Genomic DNA, 23234 nt, shown 5'->3' with positions numbered 1-23234 from the left:
AGTCACTGAACAAATGTTCCCAGGCTGGATTATCTGCACCCCATTTATATTCAGTTTTGACTAAACAACTCACACATAGTTATGGATATCTCTATAGTCCCTTTTCCAACATATAAGCATGTATTAAAAATGGGGTGGCTTTTCCTATTAGATAATAAAATCTATGCAGAGAAAACCTGCCCAAAAGAATAACCCCAAGAAGAAAAACATGAAGTAACATCATAGTTTCTACCTAGATGTGGAAGGTCTATCACTCTGTTTTGAACATTCTGACAAGAAGTACCAGGAAAGTTCTATGTTTGCATTCTACCAGTTATATAATCAGAATTGAATGAAATTTCTATAAAGGAGAGAATTGTTTCAGGCCCAACAAACACTGCCATTTTTTTACACGACTTAATTCTAGAAGTCAACGCTTTTCTTTTGACCAATTAAAGTCTTCTGTAGATTTTAATATCTGCTTTCATCCAAATGTTCTACCAAAATTTGTCAATAGCTGAGTAGAGTCTGAGGAAATCCCACAAAAATGAAACACTTAAACTGTTTCAGTATAAAGCAATCTATGCCATAGCCCCAAGGGTCTTTTCTGAACCCACTGATTTGCTCTTTTCTTAGCTCTATGCACATATGAGTGACTTAATGTGCTTTTTTAAGTTCACATAGGCATGTGCATCTTACATGACCTTGCTTTATTACTGTGCTCTGAACTCTGCGGCATCAGTCAGTATTTATTAGATCAGAGAGACCGAACGCCAAGCTGTTTAATCCTTTTCGTGTTTTCGCTATATCACAAAATACCATACATCTAAAACCTTGAATCCTTACTCTGAGGAATCATTTTACTCACCATTTAAAGTCCCTCACTGAATTAATATTTATGTCCAATAGGGTTCATAACAGATGGAATTAAAAGTAACTCTGTACACATTTCAGTACTCATCCTGTTCTGTTAAAAGGGTATTATCAGCATTTTTCCCAAGGCAATAAAAGTGCTTAGATATAACATTCACTAAATCCAAGCACTTAATATGGTTTGAAACTATTGTTTTGCCCATAACTCTGCAGTCAGCAGGCATTCCAATTTGAGTTCAAAGGTCAGAGGAGATTTTCTTTTCCTGGCCACACTTTATAAGAACTAATATATCACAAAAAGAAAAAAAAATTTTCTCTGTGAAATCAGCGGAACATTGTTAATGAATGCAGAAATTCACTTCATCTCTAACAAATGAGAAATAAAAGCTCAATGAAAGAGGTGTACAAGTTGTAACTCTATAAATGGAAAGAAAGAGAGAGAGAGAAAGATGGGGAAGGGAGAAAAGTTGGGAGATCGTTTCTCATTTGTCCATATCTTGTATATTTAAAGAGATAATGTATTTTGCAGGGGAAGTGTGAAGATTATTTCATTAATGGTTGCTTCTGTACTTAGCACATAAAAATATTTATATTTCTAACTTACTCTGCATAGTAATACATAATATTTTACCCCATTTCACTGAAATAAGGTAAAAATAATCTCAAGTTAATAAACCCTTAACTCTATCAAAGAGATGGCTTATAGGTATAAAACTGTATAGGATATTTTGAAAGATTTTCACTAGACATGAATAAAATTAAAGGGACAATTCAGGAAGAATGATTTCTTTAGAAATGTCTGATGATTTCATATTTGCCCATTCATATATATCTACTAACTTATTTTTTTAACAAACTTTTCTGTGCAAGGTGTTTGCTGAATCACTGAATGTTCTAAGTTCTGTTAAAGCAAGAAGTAGGAGCCACAGATTCGACCACTGGGTTGGGAAGATCCCTGGAGAAGGAAATGCCAACCCACTTTATAATACCTATGAGAACCTGTTAACTGCTAAATAAAAGGGGGAAAAAAACTAATAGAGTTAAAGAAAAGCAACATCATACTTAGCTTCTTTACAGAGAAAGAGGCAGTAATTTAGGATGTAAAGAATGACCGTGGACCATGATTTTGACAGAAAAATCAGAGAAAGGATGTTAACAAACAGAAACAAGAAGCTAAGCACAAACAGTGAGGACCACCAAATTAAGACACCAGCAGGATTTAAGTTGCAGATAAGAAGACTTCAATTCTTCCCTGCTGGCTCAGATGGTAAAGAATCTGCCCACAATGCAGGAGACTGGAATTCGATCCCTGGGTCAGGAAGATCCCCTGGAGAAGGGAATGGCAACCCACTCCAGTGTTCTTGCCTGGAGAACCCCATGGACAGAGTTGCCTAGTGGGCTACTCCATGGGATTGCAAAGAGTGGGAAATGACTGAGCGACTTTCACTACTAAGATGACTGCAAACTTGGAGCTGGAGAGAGACTTAGATGTGGAGAATAATTTCAGGGATAAAGGTGAACTAGGAAAAAACAAACAGACAAACCTGAGCATAAATAAATTCACCAAGAGAAGTACAGGGATAATACATACATTTCAGGCCTCTTTTCCCGATCATATTCCCATAGTATTCTATTGAATAACTGCATCAAGAATATACTTCTTAAATTTGTTTTTGTAACTCTTTGAATGAGATATTGGTGAAAGTAAAAGTCACTCAGTCGTGTCCGACTCTTTGCGACCCTATGGACTGTCATCCATGGAATTCTCCAGGCCAGAATACTCAAGTGGGTAGCCTTTCCCTTCTCCAGGGGATCTTCCCAACCCATCTGCCATTTAAAATTTAAACTTATTAGCATGGATTGATATTTAGATTCTCCAATTACATGTTTCAAAAGCTGGATCTCTCCCTTTATCCCTCACACTAAACTGGATGCAGCCACTTTTAGCTCTAATTCTCACCAGCTCAAATATAAGCAAACCTGCTGTGACCATTTGAGATTTTGCCATGCCCACACAATTGGATGTGTGCCAAGCTGTAAATAAGACAGGCTTTGTTGCTGTTGCTCAGTTGCTAATCCATGTCCAACTCTTTTGTGACCCCATGGACTGCAGCCCACCCGGTTCTTCTGTCCCTGGGCTTCCCGGGCAAACGTGCCATGCCCGCTTTCAGCTCACTTGCTCTCACCTCCACGTCTCTGGAGCAGCCTTTCGCCCCACCTAGAATGTGCACTACTCCTCTTTACCAACTCACTTGAAACCTGGATTGGAAAGCACCATTTATCCACCCTGAAGCCATGACAGCTACACTTGCTGGTCCACCCCAGTGCTGGCATCCATTACAATACACCGTCAACTGGTTTGCTTTTGTGTGTCTTGTAACGATTACCTGTTTTTGATACTATGCAACTTTTTAAATACTCATTTGGCAGTGGAGAAACTGTTTATAAATTTGACAAATTCTTAACTATCCAGTTTATACTTCAAAAGCCGAAGAGCCAAAAGGAAGATTAAAGAAAAGCAAAATGCTTTATCCTTCTCAAGGATGCATCCAAGCTATTTTAGTGTCTGATATTGAATACAGTATGCAAAAAATTTTAGTCAACATAAATTATGCATGCATATTTGCATATGGATATTTATTTTCACTGCTATTCATGACTGACTCTTTTGAGAATACGTATATCAACACAAGAGTCTGTCCCTTTTTTGTATACAAATTATATACATTTGAAAATATGTACATTTAAATACATATGTGAGTATATTTGGATGGACAGATAAATAAGTGCTTGTAGGCTTAGTCCTGTCTGACTCTTTGCAATCCCATGGACTGTAGCTCACCAGGCTCCTCTGTCCATGGAACTTTCCAGGCAAGAATAGTATTCTTTCCATTTCCTACTCTAGGGGATCTTCCGGACCCAGGGATCAAACCTGTGTCTCCTGCATTGACAGGTGGATTCTTTACCACTGTGCCACCTGGGAAGCCCAGATATACAAATACCAAGACGTATATAATTTAGGATACTTACATCAGAATAAATTCGAGTTCCAATTACACGAGCATAATGTGGATTTGCCTGCATACAGTTACGAGGACAGTATACTCTGAAAAATAAATACATATTTACAAATACTAAGCAGCTGGTTATTTTAGTCTTTCTTATTAGTAAAACCATAGACAAGTATACACAAGAGTAAACTCAGAATTCTAAACCCTACTCATTTTTTTATTGAAGTATCGATGGTGTATAAAATGTCATAGGCATAGAATAGGGTGATACACAATTCTTATAGGTTATATCCATTTATAGTTATTATAAAATATTGGTTATATTCACTGTGTTATACAATACACCCTTGTAGCTTATTTCATACCTAATAGTTTGTGCCTTTTAATGCCCTACCTCTGTATTACTCACCCACTTCCCTCTCCCCACTGGTAGCCGCTAGTTTCTTCTCTGTATCTATGAGTCTTTTTCTTTTTTTGGCTATATTCACTAGTTCACTGCATTTTTTAGATTTCATTTCTCTGTATGACTTATTAAACTTAGCATAATGCCCTCAGGGTCCATCCATGTAGTTGCAAATGGCAAAATTTTATTCTTTTTTATAGCTGAATAGTTTCTTTCCTTCCGAAATAGGTCAATTGTAGAAGCCAGGCAGCAGACACAACTGCTTCTATTTATTTATCCACTTCCAGCTTTTGGCACAAATGTGTTTCTTTTGTCTCTCTCTCTTTTTTTTTTGTTCTTCTCTCTCTTTCAAAAGAAATTTAGCCAGAAAGCTTTCTAACTTGTGAATTCAAAGCAGAAAGATATATCAGGAAGTATCGTTCTCTCAGTATCTAGGAATTTGGTAACTCATGTGGGTGCAGAAATTAGCAAATATATAACTTGGAAAAACTGAACGACTGTCTGCCACATATATCTCATAGTTTCTTTTCTCTATGATCATATCTTTGGTATCTCATCCAATTTCATGGTTTTAACTGTCATCTATAAACTGCTGATTTCCAAATTTACATCTCTAAATCTTGGGATGTAGAGATTTAGAGTTGGAATCTTGTCTCTTAATTCTCAATCTGTATTAATATATCCTGTTGTTTATTCAATATCTCCACTTGTTTTTGTTGTTGTTCAGTCGCTAAGTCATGTCCGACTTTTTGCGACCCCATGAACTGCAACATGCCAGGCTTCTCTGTCCATCACTATCTCTCTGAGTTTCCTCAAACTCATGTCCATTGAGTCAGTGATGCCATCCAACCATCTCATTCTTTGTTGCCCTCTTTTCCTCCTGCCTTCAATTTTTCCCAGCACCAGGGTCTTTTCCAATGAGTCAGCTCTTCACATCAGGTGACCAAAATATGGGGCTTCAGCTTCAGCATCAGTCCTTCCAAAGAATATTCAGAGTTGATTTCCTTTAGGATTGACTGGTTTAATCTCCTTGCTGTCCAAGGGACTCTCAAGAGTCTTCTGCAATACCACAGTTTGAAAGCATCAATTCTTTAGTGCTCAACCTTCCTTATGGTCCAACTCTCACATCCATACATGACTACTGGAAAAATCATAGCTTTGACAATATGGGCCTTTGCCGGCAAAGTGATGTCTCTGCTTTTTAAAACACTGTCTAGGCTTGATATAGCTATTCTTCCAAGGAGCAAGCATCTTTTAATTTAGTGGCTGCAGTCACCATCTGTGTTGATTTTATCTCCACTTAGGCCTAATAAACATCCCAAATTCAGCATGTTTGAAACCGAATTCCTAATCTCCTCCTCCAGTCCCCAAAATCTTCCTTCTTAAATGTCAACTCCATTATTTGGTAGCACAAGCCAAAACCTTTATTCTAGCCTTAATCTCCCTCCTTACCTCAACCTTATATTCAACCCACCAGCAATTTCTATTGGGTGTACATTGAAATAAACTCAGAGCATCCTGAAGTACCATGATCACTGTGACTCTGGACTCTATCATCTGACTCACTGCAATAAGCTCTCCGATGCTCTCTGCTTTCAATCTTGCCCCCTCCATTCTACTTTCCCCACACACTTATACTGAAGAATGTAAGTCCAATCATATCATTTCTCTGCTCCAAATATTCTAGTGGCTTTCCATCTGATTCAGAATAAATGATAAGATCCTTACAATGACCAATAAGCCCTGAATATTGTCTTCCCATTTCCTCTCTGACATTATATCCTACCCCTCTTCCACTTTCTCACCCAGCTCCAGTCACACTGGCCTAATGGTTATTCTTCAAAATATGGAATAATCTTATCTTCTGGGTCATTATGCTTATCTTCCCCTCTGTATGGAACGTTCTTTCTCCAGATATCCTACTCACTTACTGATATCTTAGCTCATTCTTTCAAAGTTTCCAAAAGGTTTTTGATTTAAACATAGAATTCAATCATCAGCGTTCAGTCAGTCACGTGACATTAAAAAAAATCCACTTCCAAAATTAAGAAACTGTCAAGTGGCACTTTTTAAAATTGATTGGCTCTTCAAAATCCATTCACACACACACACACACTCATAAACTAAAAGAAAACCAGAGCTAAGACTGGGGAAAACATAATTCATTCTACATAGTAAATCAGACTCTCAACAAAATGCATGCATGTGTGCTCAGTTATGTCTCTTTGCGACCCCATGGACTGAGGCCTGTTAGGCTCCTCTGTCCATGGGATTCTCCAGGCAAGAACACTATAGTGGGTTGCCATGCACTCCTCCAGGGCTCAGCAAAATGATCCTATGAAAATCATTATTTGATGAAAGTATCAATTATTTTCCTAAAAGTATTATAAAAAATATATCAATTGCAACTATCTTTACCAATTGAAGCAGGTCTTCTGCAAGGCAGTTTTTAAGAAATGGCTACAATTCTTATTTACATTTCATGTTCCTAAAGTCTGTATGACTCCAGAGTGCATATACTTCCTGGAGCATCTAAACCAGAGCCATTTAAATATAAGTAATATGTGAATCTGAGTTTTTATAACTTTGAATTAAAGGGTTGATTTTAATAAAAGATGCCTTCTGTTGGAGGAAGGGTATCCCCACTGACAACAAAACTGTTTTTGTATCTGAGAACTGTTGGGCATTCCCTGCCCACCCTACAGTGGCAAAACCACCTGCTCTGTCCTTAGGACCAGGCTGTGCAGGCTCTGCCTTGACCATACTTAGCACTTGGTTTATGGAAGACCAAGTCAAACACAGTTCAAACTGAGTTCATTTCTACTTAGGTAAGTTCAGTTCAAAGGAAGAATGTAGGAGCTTTTTGCTTGTTTGTGTTCCAATCTCTGGTTTTAACACTGTTATTATATACACTTGTGAGAATGTAGACAGTGATCTAGTATTTCTTTCCTTTGACTACAACTTGCATTAAGCTTGAATAAAAATGCTGACACATTTCAACAGTACCTCTTTTTACATCTAATCTTAAGGAAAGATGTTTGGCCCTGATGTGATCTGGATCTGTGAAAGAGTCATGCAATGACCTGACAAGTGACTGATGTGTGTAACATGTCACTCATTGGGTGGCCAAGCCTCCGTAAAGCTGTCAGAATGAATATATGGGTCTTTTTTTTCCAAAGTGAAAATAAATATTTTTCATAGAGACAAAAACAAAAAATTTTAAAAACCTACGTTTTTTGGAGAAAGGACACTAAGAATGCCTGGAGTGCATGCAGTGTGTGGTGCCTACTGCTGGCAGTTCAAGACCAAATTCCCTTGAGTCCTAGAGGCACGAGGATCTCAGGCAAAAGCAGTTATCTCGGGTAAAAGTCCCCCATTCACTGGTTAAAAATGAAGAAAATTTAAAACACAGTACCTCGGGCAATGTGAAGCAGGCTTATGGAAAGGACAGAGCTGTTCCACAGTTGTTTCACAAGTGACAGCCTGAACTGAAGTATTCAAACACAAAACAATAAGTGAATCCTTTAGAAATGATAACATGCAACAGAGTGATAAGAAAATAAGACGAAAAAACAGTGCTAACCTGTTACTTTAGAGACTGTGAAGGAATTGGCAGACTGATATTTGCTGAAGATAAAAATATAAAAATTTCAATCATCAACATCTTACATGCATTGACATCAACATAAATTCTTACATTTTTAAGTCTGTAGAATTTGATTTCATCTTAAACATTTTTATTTAAATGTCTAGACATGGAGTAGTATAAGAATTAATCATCTATTTTATGCCAAACCTGTATGACCTTCAAGTATGAACCAAGTTGATATGATTCTTGATATCAGAGAATGACCTCTTTTCATTATCAATCTCAAAAAGTTATAGGTACCAGCAAGAAATAATACACATTTGCATCTATATATTTGTTTCTTATTAAAATTAAAATTCTCAATATACTCATGCTTTGTCATCACAGAACCAATTTATTCTTTCAAAACAGTCAGTACAAGGCACTGTAAAAAGACTGCTAAAAATAAGTACCTTAAAGGAATGTGCATTATTCATTTTTTGTTCCCTCTAGTACTCCTTATATGCATTATAAAAGCAGGAATAAAAAAAAAGGTATACCATTATATATGAAATTTTTAATTGGTTTATCTATACCAGTTTTCAGAAAAACATCTATTGCAAAAGGTAAGGCTTATTTATGATAGTACTTTAATTTGACACACTCTGCAAGTTTCAAGAGAGTTTCTAAAATAAATAATAAACACTAACTTAAGAGAAAAAAGTAAATAATAGGATAAATGTTCTCTTTTTTGTTATTTTTTGTATCTTTTAGTAATCGGATAAATGTTCTTTAATGCAACACCCAGTGTTTGCCTTCCTAAAGTGAATACTTAACATTGATTACTTATTGAAGGTAATTAATAAATATCTGCTGGGTGAGTAAGTTAATAAATGTTTCTATAAAACTTTTACTTAAGAGCATAATTGCTAATGCCTGAAAAACACACATCAAGCCTTTGAACAAAACTGTATATATATACCACATCATTCTACCAGTGTTTAAGGATCTTTAATATAAAAAAATTCTTTCTAATCATTGTGAATTCCCTACTGTGGAGTTTTTTGCAATTGTATAGTTACAAAGGAAGGGCAACTATGTCATATTTCCTAAGAAAAGGCATCCCAATATGAGATTCAATAATGTTTATTATTTTACACAGGAGAAAGAGCAACTACAAAGCCTACATTTCAAAAGCCTACATTTTTCCATTTTCTACAGAGACTATATGAAAATATTTTGTTTTAGAATAATATATTTACTATGTTTAATGTGACAAACATTTCAAAAGTTAATCAATACTTTTGTTGTTGTTTAGTCATTCAATCGTGTCCAACTCTTTGTGACCCCATGGCTTATAGTGCCCGCCAGGTTCCTCTGTCCCTGGGATTTCCTAGGCAAGAATACTGGAGTGGGTTGTCTCCAGGGGACCTTCCTGACCCAAGGATGCAACCCATGTCTCTACTGGGAGGCAGATTCTTTATCACTGAGCCACCAGGGAAGTCACCAGGGAATTAATTCTTTTATGTTGGGTCAAATTACATTTTAAGGAGAAGAAAGGTGACATGATACATTACATATTTAGAGACTTTTCAAAATGCTTTTTTATCTAGTACTTAATTTATCTTATTGACAAAGTTAGTGTTGCATAAAATAAATAATTGTCTTTAAACAAGAAAGGAAGAATATGCGAATCAATTAGCCTTCTCGGGCATTTTCTATCACAGGTGAAAAATATACTATTTCACAATGGGAAAAACTATAAATTTGTACATTCTTAATGACACGAAATTTAAAATTTAAGAGTTTTAGCATTATCTGTATAAGGTGGCTCAATGGTAAAGAATCCACTTGCAATGCAGGAGACACAGTTTCAATCCCTGGGTCAGGAAGAGCCCCTCGAAAAGGCAAGGGCAACCCACTCCAGTACTGCCTGGAGAATTCCATGGACAGAGGAGTCTGGTGGGTTACAGTCCATGGGGTCTGCAAAGAGTCAGACACGCCTGAAGCAACTTAGTTAGCATGTATAAGCAAAAGGGTTCAACTGAATTTAGAGACTTTTCCTTCTTCTTGCCCATGGATATTATGTAGCGGAAATAAGCCTTTCTATCTTCTCTCTTTATAAATTAATTTCTTCTGTGCTTTGTTCTAAAAGAATGCAACTCATTGTTGCAACTTAAAATCTCTGGTTCAAAAGACTATTCAGGTACTTACCCAATTGTTTGAACACCATTTCTGTTGGATTTGATGAAATAATGTTTCCTTCCTTGTCTAGTGATATCCACCCAACCACCATCATTGTCTATTATCCCATAATGAATTGCAGCCCTACAGATACTGGATTGCTGGGAGAAAAGAGAGAAAAGAATGTGAAAATAAGAATTCTGCATGGGATACCACTCATTACTATTTATGGCTTTAAACATTGCTGAGCAAAATATCTATAAATATATAAATTATTTTTTCCATTAAAAAACAAATATTATTTGAAAGGAGTCTATCCTCAAATTTATAATACTTACCATTTCATAATGTACACTGCCAATAACTTTAGCTTTACTATCCAAACAGCCAGCAGGGCATTCATATCTAAATGAAAGAAATGGGAAATGAAATTTAGCCTCTCTGAATGTCTGTATAAAATGAAAGTATTTTTGTATCTTGTCAATTAATTTTGAGTGCAATCATAAATATTACCTATTGCAGGTTGTTCCTTTGCACTGATCTCTTAATCTTACTTCACAAGAAACAATTTGAGCTAAAATTGAAAAGATAATAATAATTTAGTTGATGCTCTAATTCATCCATACAGTCTAATGCCAAGTTTCTGCCACTCTAAAAAATGTTCAAGATTAATAAAATACAGTTGAATATGTCAGCAATGTAACCTTTAAATGCTTGTAAATAATGCAAAGGTCTTACACATTTGCTGTGTGCTTATGACTTCGTTTCTGTTACTATCATCTGCTACTGTCCGGATGTGGGTGTCATGGACTTGTGACTGCTGCCGTTCAATTTCATTTGTTTCTTCTTCTTGAGGAGGATAATAACTATCTGATCCTTCTGTTAGAGAAAATGGATTTAAGAAACATGAGTTCATCTTAAATGTGCACAAATTATCAATAACAATACACCTTTACATGCCTGTTTAACACTTAATACTACTAGAAAAATCCATACTATATATTGGCACATGTTTTGGCTTACAGTAGTGACCTTACATACTGCATTGGAATAAATAAAGCAGGTGCATAAACTTTTGAGCCCTTGATTCATTTATGCTACCATTTGGCTAACATCAAATGGAATCATTTCTAAGCTTTCCTTATATTTTAAAGTGAAATCAGTGATTCGCTTTCATAATGACACCAGGAAATCTATACAGTGATCTAAATGAAGTTGAGGCTTAGTGACTTTTCATTTCTTTTCTCAAATGAAACCATATTTTCAGGAGAATAACACTTAAAATTTTCAAAAGAATCATATTTAAAATTCTCCTAAAAGGAAATTCAGCCTAAGAAGAATTGACATTCGCTTGTTATTTACCACAATATCAGTTTCCATGGAAAGGTTTCTATTGTAGAAGGAAATTCAATGTGCAGAAGCAAATTCAATGTGCAGAAATTTAAATGTAACAATGGAAAATATGCAAACATTGAATTTAATATGTTTTTCCAGGCTGGCTTATATCAAGGGCTTGATGGGTACACTTTGAAAATGTGGTTATTTTCATGTATGTCCAAGAATTCAGAACCTAAAAAAAGGAAGCATGAATTCAGAGGAAAGTCAGCTTTAAAAACACTGTGGTCACTGACAATAAAGCAAGCAGGTTGGAGGTTTGGGGACAGAATGGATGGAAAACAGACTTGTGCACAAAGAAAAATGTTTTCAGGAATTAAAAATGGCTCACGTAACAGAGTGAAATATATGGTTACTTCTTGTCTAGTCATTATACCTAATGAGCTCTCAATCATTAAGAGAAAAAGCTCTCTCTCTGAGTACTGAAAAGTGGCTTCACTTACACATATTTTCTAATATACTTGGTCTGCATTAAATCTTCATTTAGTCATCATTAAGAATAAAGTAGTACAAGAGAGTAAAATTGTTCACTTGGATGTCCAATAAGAGGATGACCTTCACAAAGTTGTGTCAGCTAAGTTTTATCTTCATGTGCTACAAATAAGACACCATGCATTTACTTTATATTTACTTCTGAGGATATCCAATGTATGCGAGACAGCACTTTTTGCAACAATTTTATAATACTATTTTATGTGTATATATATATATGCACATATATTGTTATTTTGGCATGAGAAATTATATACTCTGCAGTAACAAGCAGAGAATTAGTATAATCCATTGGGTATGGTTCAATATGAGTCATGGATAGGTATTTAGGCAAAAATTTTTAAAGCACTTAAAATAAATTGTGTTAAATTGCTAAATTTTTCAAAAAAAATGACATTCATGGAAGTAATTCTAGCCAACACTATATCAAGATGGTTTCTAAGACTGTAAATATACTCATCACTCTGGGATAATTTCAAAGTAGAAGTGGTCATCTGAAGCAATCATGCAACTTTCCTTTAAACACAAATTAGTGTAATAGACTTATTAATGTTATAAATATTCTTAAAATATTTTAAATGATTTCTTCAGAATATTTGAAATAGAGTTCTGAAAACTTTTCATGTAATAACCAAATTTGCTTTTTGGCTTTTTAAACACAAATTAATGTGGAAGTTGGATTAAAGTATAAATCAAACCAAATGTTACAACAGCACATACCTTTGTAGCACAGATTTTCTCTACAGCCTCCTCCAAAACTTGGTGGGCAAGCAGAACAGGGCCGGCCATGTTTGTAGGGGGCATGGCCCCACCAGTTTCCCCTTAAAAAGATAATTCACTCCATTAAGTGGTAGTTTATATTTCCTATTTTTGAGAAATCTTTATACTGTTTTCCACAGTGGCTGCACTAATTGACATTCCCAGCACCAGTGTACAAGGGTCCTCTTTTCTCTACATCCTCACCAACATTTGTCATTTGTATTCTTTTTAATAATAGTATTTCTGACAAATGTGAAGTGACATCTCATTGTTACTAACTTTAAACATACATTGCTATCCCATTCTTTTGAAAATATTCTAAATAATGTGCTATATATATTGTTAAGAATTACAAAACCAAACTTCTGCAAAATACTAACCTCCGCTATGGGATATTCATCTATATTCCATTTGTCCTAATAAAAAGAGATTTTTGACTTACATTTGACTGAAGTTTAGTTGTGTAATATTTTCAATGTAATTATCTGAAGGGTCTTTACATAGGTGAAAATACATTTCTTAGTCTATTGTTTCCCATCTCTAATAAACCCAAATTATTAAATATTTAAACAATACAATAGTGCAATAAATAAAACTGAAGACCTAAAAATATGACTCTTATCTTTACAAAGATCATATTTTCAATTTTCACATTCCTTTTAAGCACCAATTTTATGCATCAGGCAACCATAATTGTTGCCATATTAAGTAAAGTGAGTTAAAACAGTGCACTTTACTTCATAACACACATTGAAAATGAGAAAAAAAAGCCAAAAACATAAAGTTATATCTACATTGTTAAGAAATATTTACATATAAAAGCAGTGTTTCATCTACTCACTTTGGGGAATAATTGCACACCAGGTAAACAGCTTTGGGCCATATTTGCCCCCAGATGTTCATGTTATGGCACAAATTAATGGCACAGCCTATTCTGCTGCTTGTGGCCCACACCACCTACATTAGAGGGGAAAAAAAGGCTCAGAGAAAGCAGGTTGAGATGAAATAAGACAACAACATATCTGAGAGGAAATGTACAGAAGTGAACTCGAGAACCAGCTGTTACCATTCAAAATGAAACGAGGCAATGTCCAAAAGGATATTTTTCTAGAGATTTTGGGAAGTCCTTAATTTAACTTAAAAAAAGAGAGAGAGAGATACATAATAACTCTGCAAGGGAAAGTGTTAGGTGCTCAGTCGTGTCCGACTCTTTGTGACCCCATGGACTGTAGCCCACCAGGCTCCTCTGTCCATGGGGATTCTCCTCAAGAATACTGGAGTGGGTAGCCATTCCCTTCTCCAATTTTCATATATAAAACATAAAAATCTTATTTATTACTAAATAATTCAAATGTTACACACCTTCACAAGCCTAAATGGTATATTAATTTTTTTTATGAAGAAACGTAACAAAGGAATAGAGATTCTCATCTTAAAACAGAAAGTACTGGAGCAAAAGTTTAGGTGTTCGAATTTCTCACATTTTAATGTGTCACTGCCTATTAGGGAACCTCCTGCTGACCTTAATCTTGGACATGCTAAGGTATACAGAAGCATTTGTCTGCTTTATATTCAGTAATAATCGGTCATTGAAAGTCTAGAAACTCAGATCTGTGGTGAGTTTTATCTAGTCAAATCTGCCATTAATTGGTTGATTTAGTAGTTTAGGACATATCCAATGGGAACACTGAGAATTTTTGTAGAAAGATAAATGCTGCATGCATCAAATATACTGAATGTCATGGTAAATAAAACCACATTTTATTTTTGAAAAATAAAAAATAATGACATCTGAATATAAAGATGGTAAATTTCCTCCCATCTGCATTTATTGGGGCCATATTAAAATATTTTAAATGTAAAATCACTGAAATAATATTTTTAAGGAAATGTCTATACATTTCTCTGATTATTATTGCTTATAAAAATTTATAAGCCTATTCTACATGCATCTATATATTTGTAACAGCCATACTAAATGATATAAGGAAGACAAATGTTCAGTACTCTATAAGTTCTCCTACAAAAAACAAACAAACAAACAAACAAAACTTTGTTAGTTTACACAAATTCAGAGGAATAAAGTATAATATACCCCAGACATACCTGTGTATAATGAGTACATACAGGACCAGAACATCTGAATGGACAATACGGGTTACATTCATGTTCATATGGGTAGCTAAAGTCTCTTACTTCATCATACCATGCTTGCACATGAAATGTTGGGGGCCTGTATCTTTTTCAAAGAAAATAACCACAAAGATCAAGTAAGGTTGGAGAAAATATAAAACTAAATATTGCTGAAAGCACTGATAAAATTTGGTAGAGAGGCAGTTCTGTGGAATTTATTAATATTAAACACTTTTGCACATTACATCACTAATATATCAATTACTTGAAACAAAAACATGTCTAGGATACTCCTGATCATTCTGCTATAATATTTACTTTTTCTTATTTGTCTTGGTGTGACTGCTTGTTTTCCTTATAGGCACTAAGCCTTTGAAAACTTACAATGATGAATTAGTAAGTATTTCATTTCAAACTCTTCTGTTTTCAGAAACAAAAAGTTATATTTTAAGCTACCTTCCCCAATGGGCTCCCAAATTCTGTCCAATTGACGGAAGCAAGCTTGCAGGTCCATGTTCCCACAAACAAGTCTCAGCCCAGGATTCTGCAGACCTCTCCAGTTCTACATCCCATGTCTACGATTCAAAACAAAAACAAAATACAGACATGAAAAGATAATGTATATATAGAGTTCAGACATTTCTTTAGAATATACAGTTAGCTACGTTTTCTTCTTTCTGACTTCTTTGCAAAGCCAGCATCTTAATCTGGGTTCTCTCCATCTCTCACATAGATTTCTGCACTAGCCTCCTAATGAATCTCCTTTCATCCATCCCACATCTTTCCAATCTGCTCTGTAAGTGTTAAGAATTGCCTAAGTGGACACAAATACACTTAAGTGATTCCTCTGTCTAATCACATTGAACAAATCCCTGGACACATAAAGTCCAAATCCTCGCTCGCAATATTCCCTGTCATAAAACCTGTTATTCCTTGCTTTTGCTAGCACTGTTTCCTCTGCAGAACACATCCTTGTCCCAATTATTTGTCAGACAGATCCTTAGTCTTATCACGATCCAACTTTATATAATACATTCTTGACACATTTTCATTTCTCTTAAATGTAAGCCATTTCCTCCTTTGGACTCTAAAGCTTTGTTACGCTCTTCGCCATGTGGCACTAGTGGTAAACAACCCACCTGCCAACATAGGAGACTTAAGAGACATGGGTTCAATCCCAGGGTCGGGAAGACCCCCTGGAGAAGGGAATGGCAACCTACTCCAGTATTCCTGCCTGGAGAATCCCATGGACGGTAGAACTTGGTGGCCTACAATCCATGGGGTCGCAAAGAGTCGGACACAACCGAAGAGACTTAGCACCGCACTGAGATGCTAGCATCCATCTGTATGTCTCTGTCCCGGGACTGTGAGTTGCTTGGGGACAGTTATTTAACTCATGTTTGTAACTTCAGCTTATTATCTATGTCTGTCATATGGACAAGGCGGTCAGTAAATGTCTGCTGAATAAATGAATGGTTAATGAATCTGAAGTCCATAAAATAGAAATGTATTTTTGTACACAAAAAATTCAACAAGAGTGACTAATTCACACTGTAATAACACTTGATAAAGAAACATTTACAATTACAAAATCATTACCAAAATAATTTCATATGTCCCGAGTTTAATATTCTGTTTGTTAATTTGAAAAGCAGGATAGTGAATGGGGTGGTAAAAACAAAGAATTTTCCAATACCAGGTTCAATACTGGCACAATTACAGGATTCTGGGCATGTTAGGAGGATAGAAAAATAGGCCTGGAACTAGAAAATGAGGACACAACCTAAGGTGAAAGCAGTGAAACTGGAGAAAAGCAGACAGACTGAAATAATGTTTAGGAATTTAAATTCCTAGAAGTTGATGGATGACTAAACGCAGGCAGTGAGGGAAAGGAAAAAAAAAAAAAAAAAGGTGAAGACTGATGAGATTACCAAACTGTGAGAAAGAAAAACAGAAAGAGAAATAGACTGTTGTAATAGAAGCGTATGTCTCTGCACTTCAATGCATATTTCAAGGCTGATGGGTGAGGTGTCTGTGATACACACAGTATATACATGTCAAGTGGAGAGTGGAGATAGATGACTGGGGTTCTGGGGAAAGAAATATACTCCAAAGACATGAATCTTCAAGTTATTCACTCAGAGATGAATTACTTCAGGAAGATGAGACAGAATGAGAAAAAAATGTAATGAAAACTCGGGTTATCAAAATTGAAGAGGAGGAAAAAAATGTTTACGCAAAACGAACAAGGAAAAGTGGAATCAGAAAGGCTAAGGGAAAACTGAAAGAGGATTAAATTATAAAAGGCACATGACAAGGGATTCCAGGAGTAGAGAGTATGCAATTAAGCTTAAATGTTACAGAAAAGTCGAAGAAGATGAGGTCCGCTCGGTACTAATTCGTTATTAAGAGAAATCTGAGGGACTTCCCTGCTGGTTCGGTGTTTGAGAATCCACCTTGCAATGCAGAGGAGATGGGTCTGATCCTTGGCCAGGGAGCTGAGAGCTCACGTGAAAGTGTTAGTCGTTCAGTCGTGTCCCACTCCTTGCAACTCCATGGACTGTAGCCTGCCAGGCTCCTCCGTCCTTGGAATCCTCCTGGCAAGAATACTGGAGTGGATTGCTATTCCCTTTTCCAGGCAATCTTCCCCACCCAGTGATTGAACCCGAGTCTCCTGCATTGTAGGGAGATCCTTTACATTCTGAGCCACCAGGGAAGTCCTTTTAAAGGATGGAAGAAACCTAACCATGATTATAGGTCAAAAGGACAAGATACTAGAAAACAGAATAAAAGAAAAAAAAAGTATGTGTGAAGAAGGGAAGTTTCTTCATTCTATGTATAGTCTCCATAAAATCTTACAACAAACATTCTTGCTAATTCAACTGTGGATCTGAAATACATAAAATCATGCTTTCAAAGCCAGAAAAAAAAAAGTATACAAAATTAGGATAATACTACATCTTTATTATCTACCAAAAACACACAAAAAAAGTATACTTACATGCCACTAAAAAATTAACAGCACAAAAATATCTGGATTTCATAAAAACTTGAATTTCACTTTGAATTAACACCTAATGTTCAAGACGACTGGTTTTGTGGTATAGACATCAGAAACGTATGCTATCAATAAGTATCAGGTAAACACTTTGCCAAATGTGAACATACTATTAATGAAATTCATTACTTAAATTAGACCTAATTTTATAATTACATATTATGTAAGATGCAAAGGCACAATTCAAATTTCTGTCATTATTTACCCAAACAAATTAGGGAAGAAACAAAGAATCTGGCTGAAGTCCCCAAAAATGAGCAGGGTGCTGAATTCCTTTTGTATCCAGATGGTCAGAGAAACAGTCATCTCTCAAAAGCAAGCTTACTTCTAGGTAGAATTCCCTGGTAAGTAGGTTGTCCTTAAGAGACAAACAAATTTTTGCCTTCAATCTTGATAATCAGGTTCTTGCATAATACTTTAGTCATACTCATGGCTCAGCGGTAAAGAATCCAGCTGCCAATGCAGAGACTCCAGGTCTCTGGGTCAGGAAGACCCCCCTGGAGGAGGAAATGGCAACCCACTCAGGTATTCTTGCCTGGAAAATCCCTTGGACAGAGAAGCCTGGTGGACTACAGTCCCCATGGTTGCAAAAGAAGCCAACACGACTTAGCACCTAAACACCACCACCGTGAAAATATATTTATCCATAGGTTTCTAATCTAGCAACAAAGCAACCTCACAAAGAGCAGCCAGGCACCAGAAGGAAAACACAAACATTCCTAGATGGGGAAGAAAAAAAAAAAAAAAGGGCTTGAAACCATTGGAATGGTTTTAAAACACTCTTCCAATGAAGGGTGGAGTTGAATTCCCTCCCCTTTCCTTCAAGTTGAGTTAGATGGTGGCTCCCTTCTAACAAACAGAACAGCACTGTGAGATTTCCCCAGCTAGGTTAGGAAATAAAGCCTCTATCTGATTCTTTCTCTTTTAAGACACACATCTTAAAAGACCTGAGTCAACAAATTAGGACTTCAGCTACCCAGAAGAGGTAGCTAAAAAAATAAGATGGAGAGACCACACAGAAACAGAGAGATGCAAGAGGAGTCCCTAGTGTTTGTGTGTTCCTAGCCCAGACATGAGACTTGTAAGTTTGCCTGTCCAGGTCACTACAAACAAGTAAGAGACCCAGAAGAACCACCCAGCTAAGGGAGTTCTTAAGGCTCTTATTCAAGATCAATTTACTCTTGTGTTACACACAATTCTGCAACCTTAGACGTCAGTTTTTCCTACAAAATTGATGGATTCTTTCTAGAGAAGATACACAACTATTTCCAAGTTCACAAATATGTTGTATATCCAAAGTTTGTTTATGTATCTGTTGTGTAGAAACTGGAATAAAATCTACAACATATCATTCAAATGCTTCAGGCTATGTTTTCTTATTTGTAAAATATGTCAGTTGAGATAGAAGATAATTCAGGTTCCTTTAAGGACTAAAATTCAATTGTTGACTATATATTATGGACAAGTTGTTTTTACAGCATGACTTCTCTTCTATTTAATCCATTAAAAATGGGGGTGGGGGACATCCTTGGTGGTCCAGTAGTAAGATACCACCTTCCAATGCAGGGAGTGTGGGTTTGATCCCTGGTTGGGAAACTAAGACCCCACATGATGCAGGGTGTGGCCAAAATTAAAAATGAATAAAACTATTTAAAAAATAATAAAATGGGGAGTGGAGCATATCAAATTAACTATGATAAAGCTAAAACAGGGACTTACATTATTTTAATGCAAGAACTGAGGCAAAGAGCATGCAGCTAAAATTTACTATCAATATTTAATAAATATTAGTGACAATTTTGAAAGTAATCAATTGAAGAATCTAATCAAGCACTGCTATTTAGGATAAGTTCAATAATATGAATCAAGAACATTCTTTAAAAAAAAAAAATCACTGAAAATATAGCTGTCCTGGAAGAAATACTATCATATAACATGACAACGCACAGAATATATATTTTTATGCTACAACATAATATTTCAGGTTTGAAGACAGGCAATAATTCATACCCATCCCATTTAAATGCAGGTTACTCTCTATACATTTCTATTTAAATTCAGGATTGTAAATTAAATCAAGATGGCCTAACCAGCTTCATTTTTTCTCTCTGAACTATTCACCCAGGACTAATTTAAAGCCAAGCCACACTTAAAATTACCGTTTCTTTATAGAACGGGTACTTGAGGTGTGCAGAAATAAAAACCACTCTATTTTCCAACTACATGAATAAGCTGTTCCTTCTGAGAACATAGTAAAGTCTTCAATTTAAGTTTTATTACTAAAAGAAACATTTAGAATATCACTAACATACTTTGTCTCCGGGGTCATTTTTCAACCAGTTGAACATAGTGGCTCTATCATTTCCCATGTGTATGTATATGAGAAACCTTAAACCTTGACAAAGGACTTTTAAAAGTAAACCTTGAAATTTATAGTAGTTTTAGCACTAAAAGGGCTTCCCTTGGTGGCTCAGATGGTAAAGAATTTGCCAGCAATGTGGGAGACCTGAGTTCAATCCCTGGGTTGGGAAGATCCCCTGGAGAAGGGAACAACTACTCACTCCATGATTCTTGCCTGGAGAATTCCATGGACAGAGCTGGCAGGTTCCAGTCCATGGAGCTGCAAAGAGTCGGATACAACTGAGCGACTTTCACTTCACTTCACTTTAGCACTAAAACAATGTGTTGTAAAATCTGAAAATTATGTAGCTATCCAGACGTACACAGAAAATTCCACTGACTGCTCTTTGTGAAATGTGGTGAGCATACACAATTCATACTCCTACCAGAATACCTGTTACGCTGTTATAACAACAGTCAATGACAGCTGCAAATCATTGAGGAGTATAGTTTTTAACAGAGTTAATATTGCTAGCTTAACAGAGATTGTATGCCTATACTAATGACTGTCTTTGCCATTAGTCATTAGTAATATAACTAAGGCAAAGACAGTCATTAGTAATATAACTCTTTCTCTTTGATACTGAGAATAGCTCCTCTCTTAAAAAGGATTCAGTTCAGTTCAGTTGCTCAGTTGCGTTGGACTCTGCGACCCCATGGACTGCAGAACGCCAGGCTTCCCTGTCCATCACCAACTCCCAGAGTTTGCTCAAACTCATGTTCATTGAGTCGGTCATGCTATCCAACCATCGCATCCTCTGTCGTCCCCCCTTCTCCTGCCTTCAATCTTTCCCAGCATTAGGGTCTTTTCCAATGAGTCAGTTCTTCGCATCAAGTAGCCAAAGTACTGGAGTTTCAGCTTCAGCATCAGTTCTTCCAATGAACACCCAAGACTAATCTCCTTTAGGATTGACTGGTTTGATCTCTTTGCAGTCCAAGGGACTCTCAAGAGTCTTCTCCAACACTACAGTTCAAAAGCATCAAATCTTAGTTGCTCAGCTTTCTTTATATAGTCCAACTCTCACATCCATACACGACTACTGGAAAAATCACAGCTTTGACTAGAAGGACCTTTGTCGGCAAAGTAATGTCTCTGCTTTTTAATATGCTATTTAGGTTGGTCACAGTTTTTCTTCGAAGAAAGATTTTCAAATATATTTTACTATTGTACATTTATAGCTCTTTCCAGATTTCTTGCTGTTTAGTTGCTAAGTTGTGTCCAACTTTTAGAAGCCCATGAACTGTAGACCACCAGGCTCCTCTGTCCATGGGATTTTCCAGGCAAGAATACTGGAGTGGGTAGCCATTTCCTTTTTCAGTGATGTTCACAACCCAGGGATCAAAGCAGCATCTCCATGATTGACATGTAAATTCTCTACCACTTAGCCACCTGGGAAGCCCATTTACATAACCTTAAAATTCTCATCCTGGAAATCACTGTCTCTTTGCAGTGTCAAAATTATTGCTGCAGTACATTAAACCAGAGTTGAAAGCAATGTTGATTAGTCACTAGGAATCTGCCTGAAGAGAATTTTCTTGTAATTAAGGCTTCAAAATTATTAGTACAAAAACTAAACAGAATAGTAGATTATTTTTCAAATAAAAGTCAAACATTAATTTTAACTTTTTAGTTAATTATTAGTACTAAAGATTGTATTAAAGCACATGGAGTAAAGTTTTGTGATATTATCTGCTTGATTTCTGTACTTAAACTCTTCATACATAAATCCTCAAAGATGAGTGGGAGGCCAAGGAAACCAGAATCAAAAGAGACACATGTACCCTAACGTTCATCGCAGCACTGTTACAATAGCTAAGACATGGAAGCAACCTAGATGTCCATTGGCAGATGAATGGATACGAAAGTTGTGGTATATATACACAATGGAATATTACTCAGCTATTAAAAAGAACACATTTGAATCAGTTCTAATGAGGTGGATGAAACTGGAGCCTATTATACGGAGTGAAGTAAGTCAGAAAGAAAAACACCAATACAGGATATTAACTTATATTTATGGAATTTAGAAAGATGGTAATGATGACCCTGTATTCGAGACAGCAAAAGAGATACAGATGTAAAGAACAGACTTTTGGACTCTGTGGGAGAAGACGAGGTGGGGATGATTTGAGAGAAGAGCATTGAAACATATATTACCATATGTGAAATAGATCACCAGTCCAAGGTTGATGTGTGAAACAGGGCACTCAATGTGGGTGCACCAGGATAACCTGAGGGATGGGATGGGGAGGGAGGAGGGAGGGGGGTTCAGGATGGGGGACACATGTACACCTGTGACTGATTCATGTCAGTGTATGGCAAAAACTACCACAATATTGTGAAGTAATTAGCCTCCAATTAAAATAAATAAATTAATTTTTTAAAAAAGGATGAGTGGTAGGGATGGAAATGACAGATGTCTCTTTATCCACAAAGATACTGATGAGCACTTCCTGGTGAAAATATCATGATAATTAGTCTACCGAAGGAAATATTCTAAATGACACTGAAGCTGTAAATAGTTTATTTCATATATTGGGTTGGCCAAAAAGTTTCTTCAGGTTTTTCCATAAGATATTACAGAAAAATCCGAACAAACTTTTTGGCTAACTCAATAGTTTAGATTCACCAATGAAAAAAACATTATGAGTAAACAAAGAAATTTTAATAGGAAATTGACCAGGATGATCTGACACCTTTAAATGCACACAGAAATAATCTACTGACTGGAAACTCTCACATAATTTAGTAACTGTTTAATGTCATTCTAAGCAGGGAGAAATACGACTGCAAGATTTTCTACCATTCTAGAAAACCCCATCTAAGTGGCTGGAGCTATGATAAGTCTTTTCGAAGATATGCTGAGACATGAAAAGACATAAGTCTTTTTGAAGACATTCTTGCCTGGAAAATCCATGGACAGAGGAGCCTGGTGGGCTATAGTCCATTGGGTCACAAAGAGTTGGACACAACTGAGC

General features: G+C 36.1%; 1 protein-coding gene across 3 annotated transcripts in view; it reads right to left on the bottom strand.

The window, feature by feature from the left end:
• CRISPLD1 (cysteine rich secretory protein LCCL domain containing 1) overlaps nucleotides 1–23234 on the bottom strand; it is a 51733-nt gene that overhangs the window by 5662 nt on the left and 22837 nt on the right. For 2 of the 3 annotated variants that reach the window (XM_043880274.1, XM_043880273.1), the window contains 11 exons: nucleotides 15254–15372; nucleotides 14771–14903; nucleotides 13506–13621; nucleotides 12626–12726; nucleotides 10757–10897; nucleotides 10532–10592; nucleotides 10357–10423; nucleotides 10049–10179; nucleotides 7850–7893; nucleotides 7682–7754; nucleotides 3883–3958 (listed from right to left, as the gene is read on the bottom strand). In XM_043880274.1, coding sequence (XP_043736209.1) covers nucleotides 3883–3958; nucleotides 7682–7754; nucleotides 7850–7893; nucleotides 10049–10179; nucleotides 10357–10423; nucleotides 10532–10592; nucleotides 10757–10897; nucleotides 12626–12726; nucleotides 13506–13621; nucleotides 14771–14903; nucleotides 15254–15372 — 1062 coding nt within the window. Of the gene's footprint in view, nucleotides 1–3882; nucleotides 3959–7681; nucleotides 7755–7849; nucleotides 7894–10048; nucleotides 10180–10356; nucleotides 10424–10531; nucleotides 10593–10756; nucleotides 10898–12625; nucleotides 12727–13505; nucleotides 13622–14770; nucleotides 14904–15253; nucleotides 15373–23234 lie in introns of those variants that run through there. The other variant, XM_043880275.1, reaches the window with a different exon arrangement.

The sequence above is a fragment of the Cervus elaphus genome, chromosome 21, assembly GCF_910594005.1.
Source record: "Cervus elaphus chromosome 21, mCerEla1.1, whole genome shotgun sequence".
NCBI classification, from domain to species: Eukaryota; Metazoa; Chordata; class Mammalia; order Artiodactyla; family Cervidae; genus Cervus; species Cervus elaphus.
Note: the sequence above shows the minus strand (reverse complement) of the source record. Positions and strands in the feature narration are given on the sequence as shown.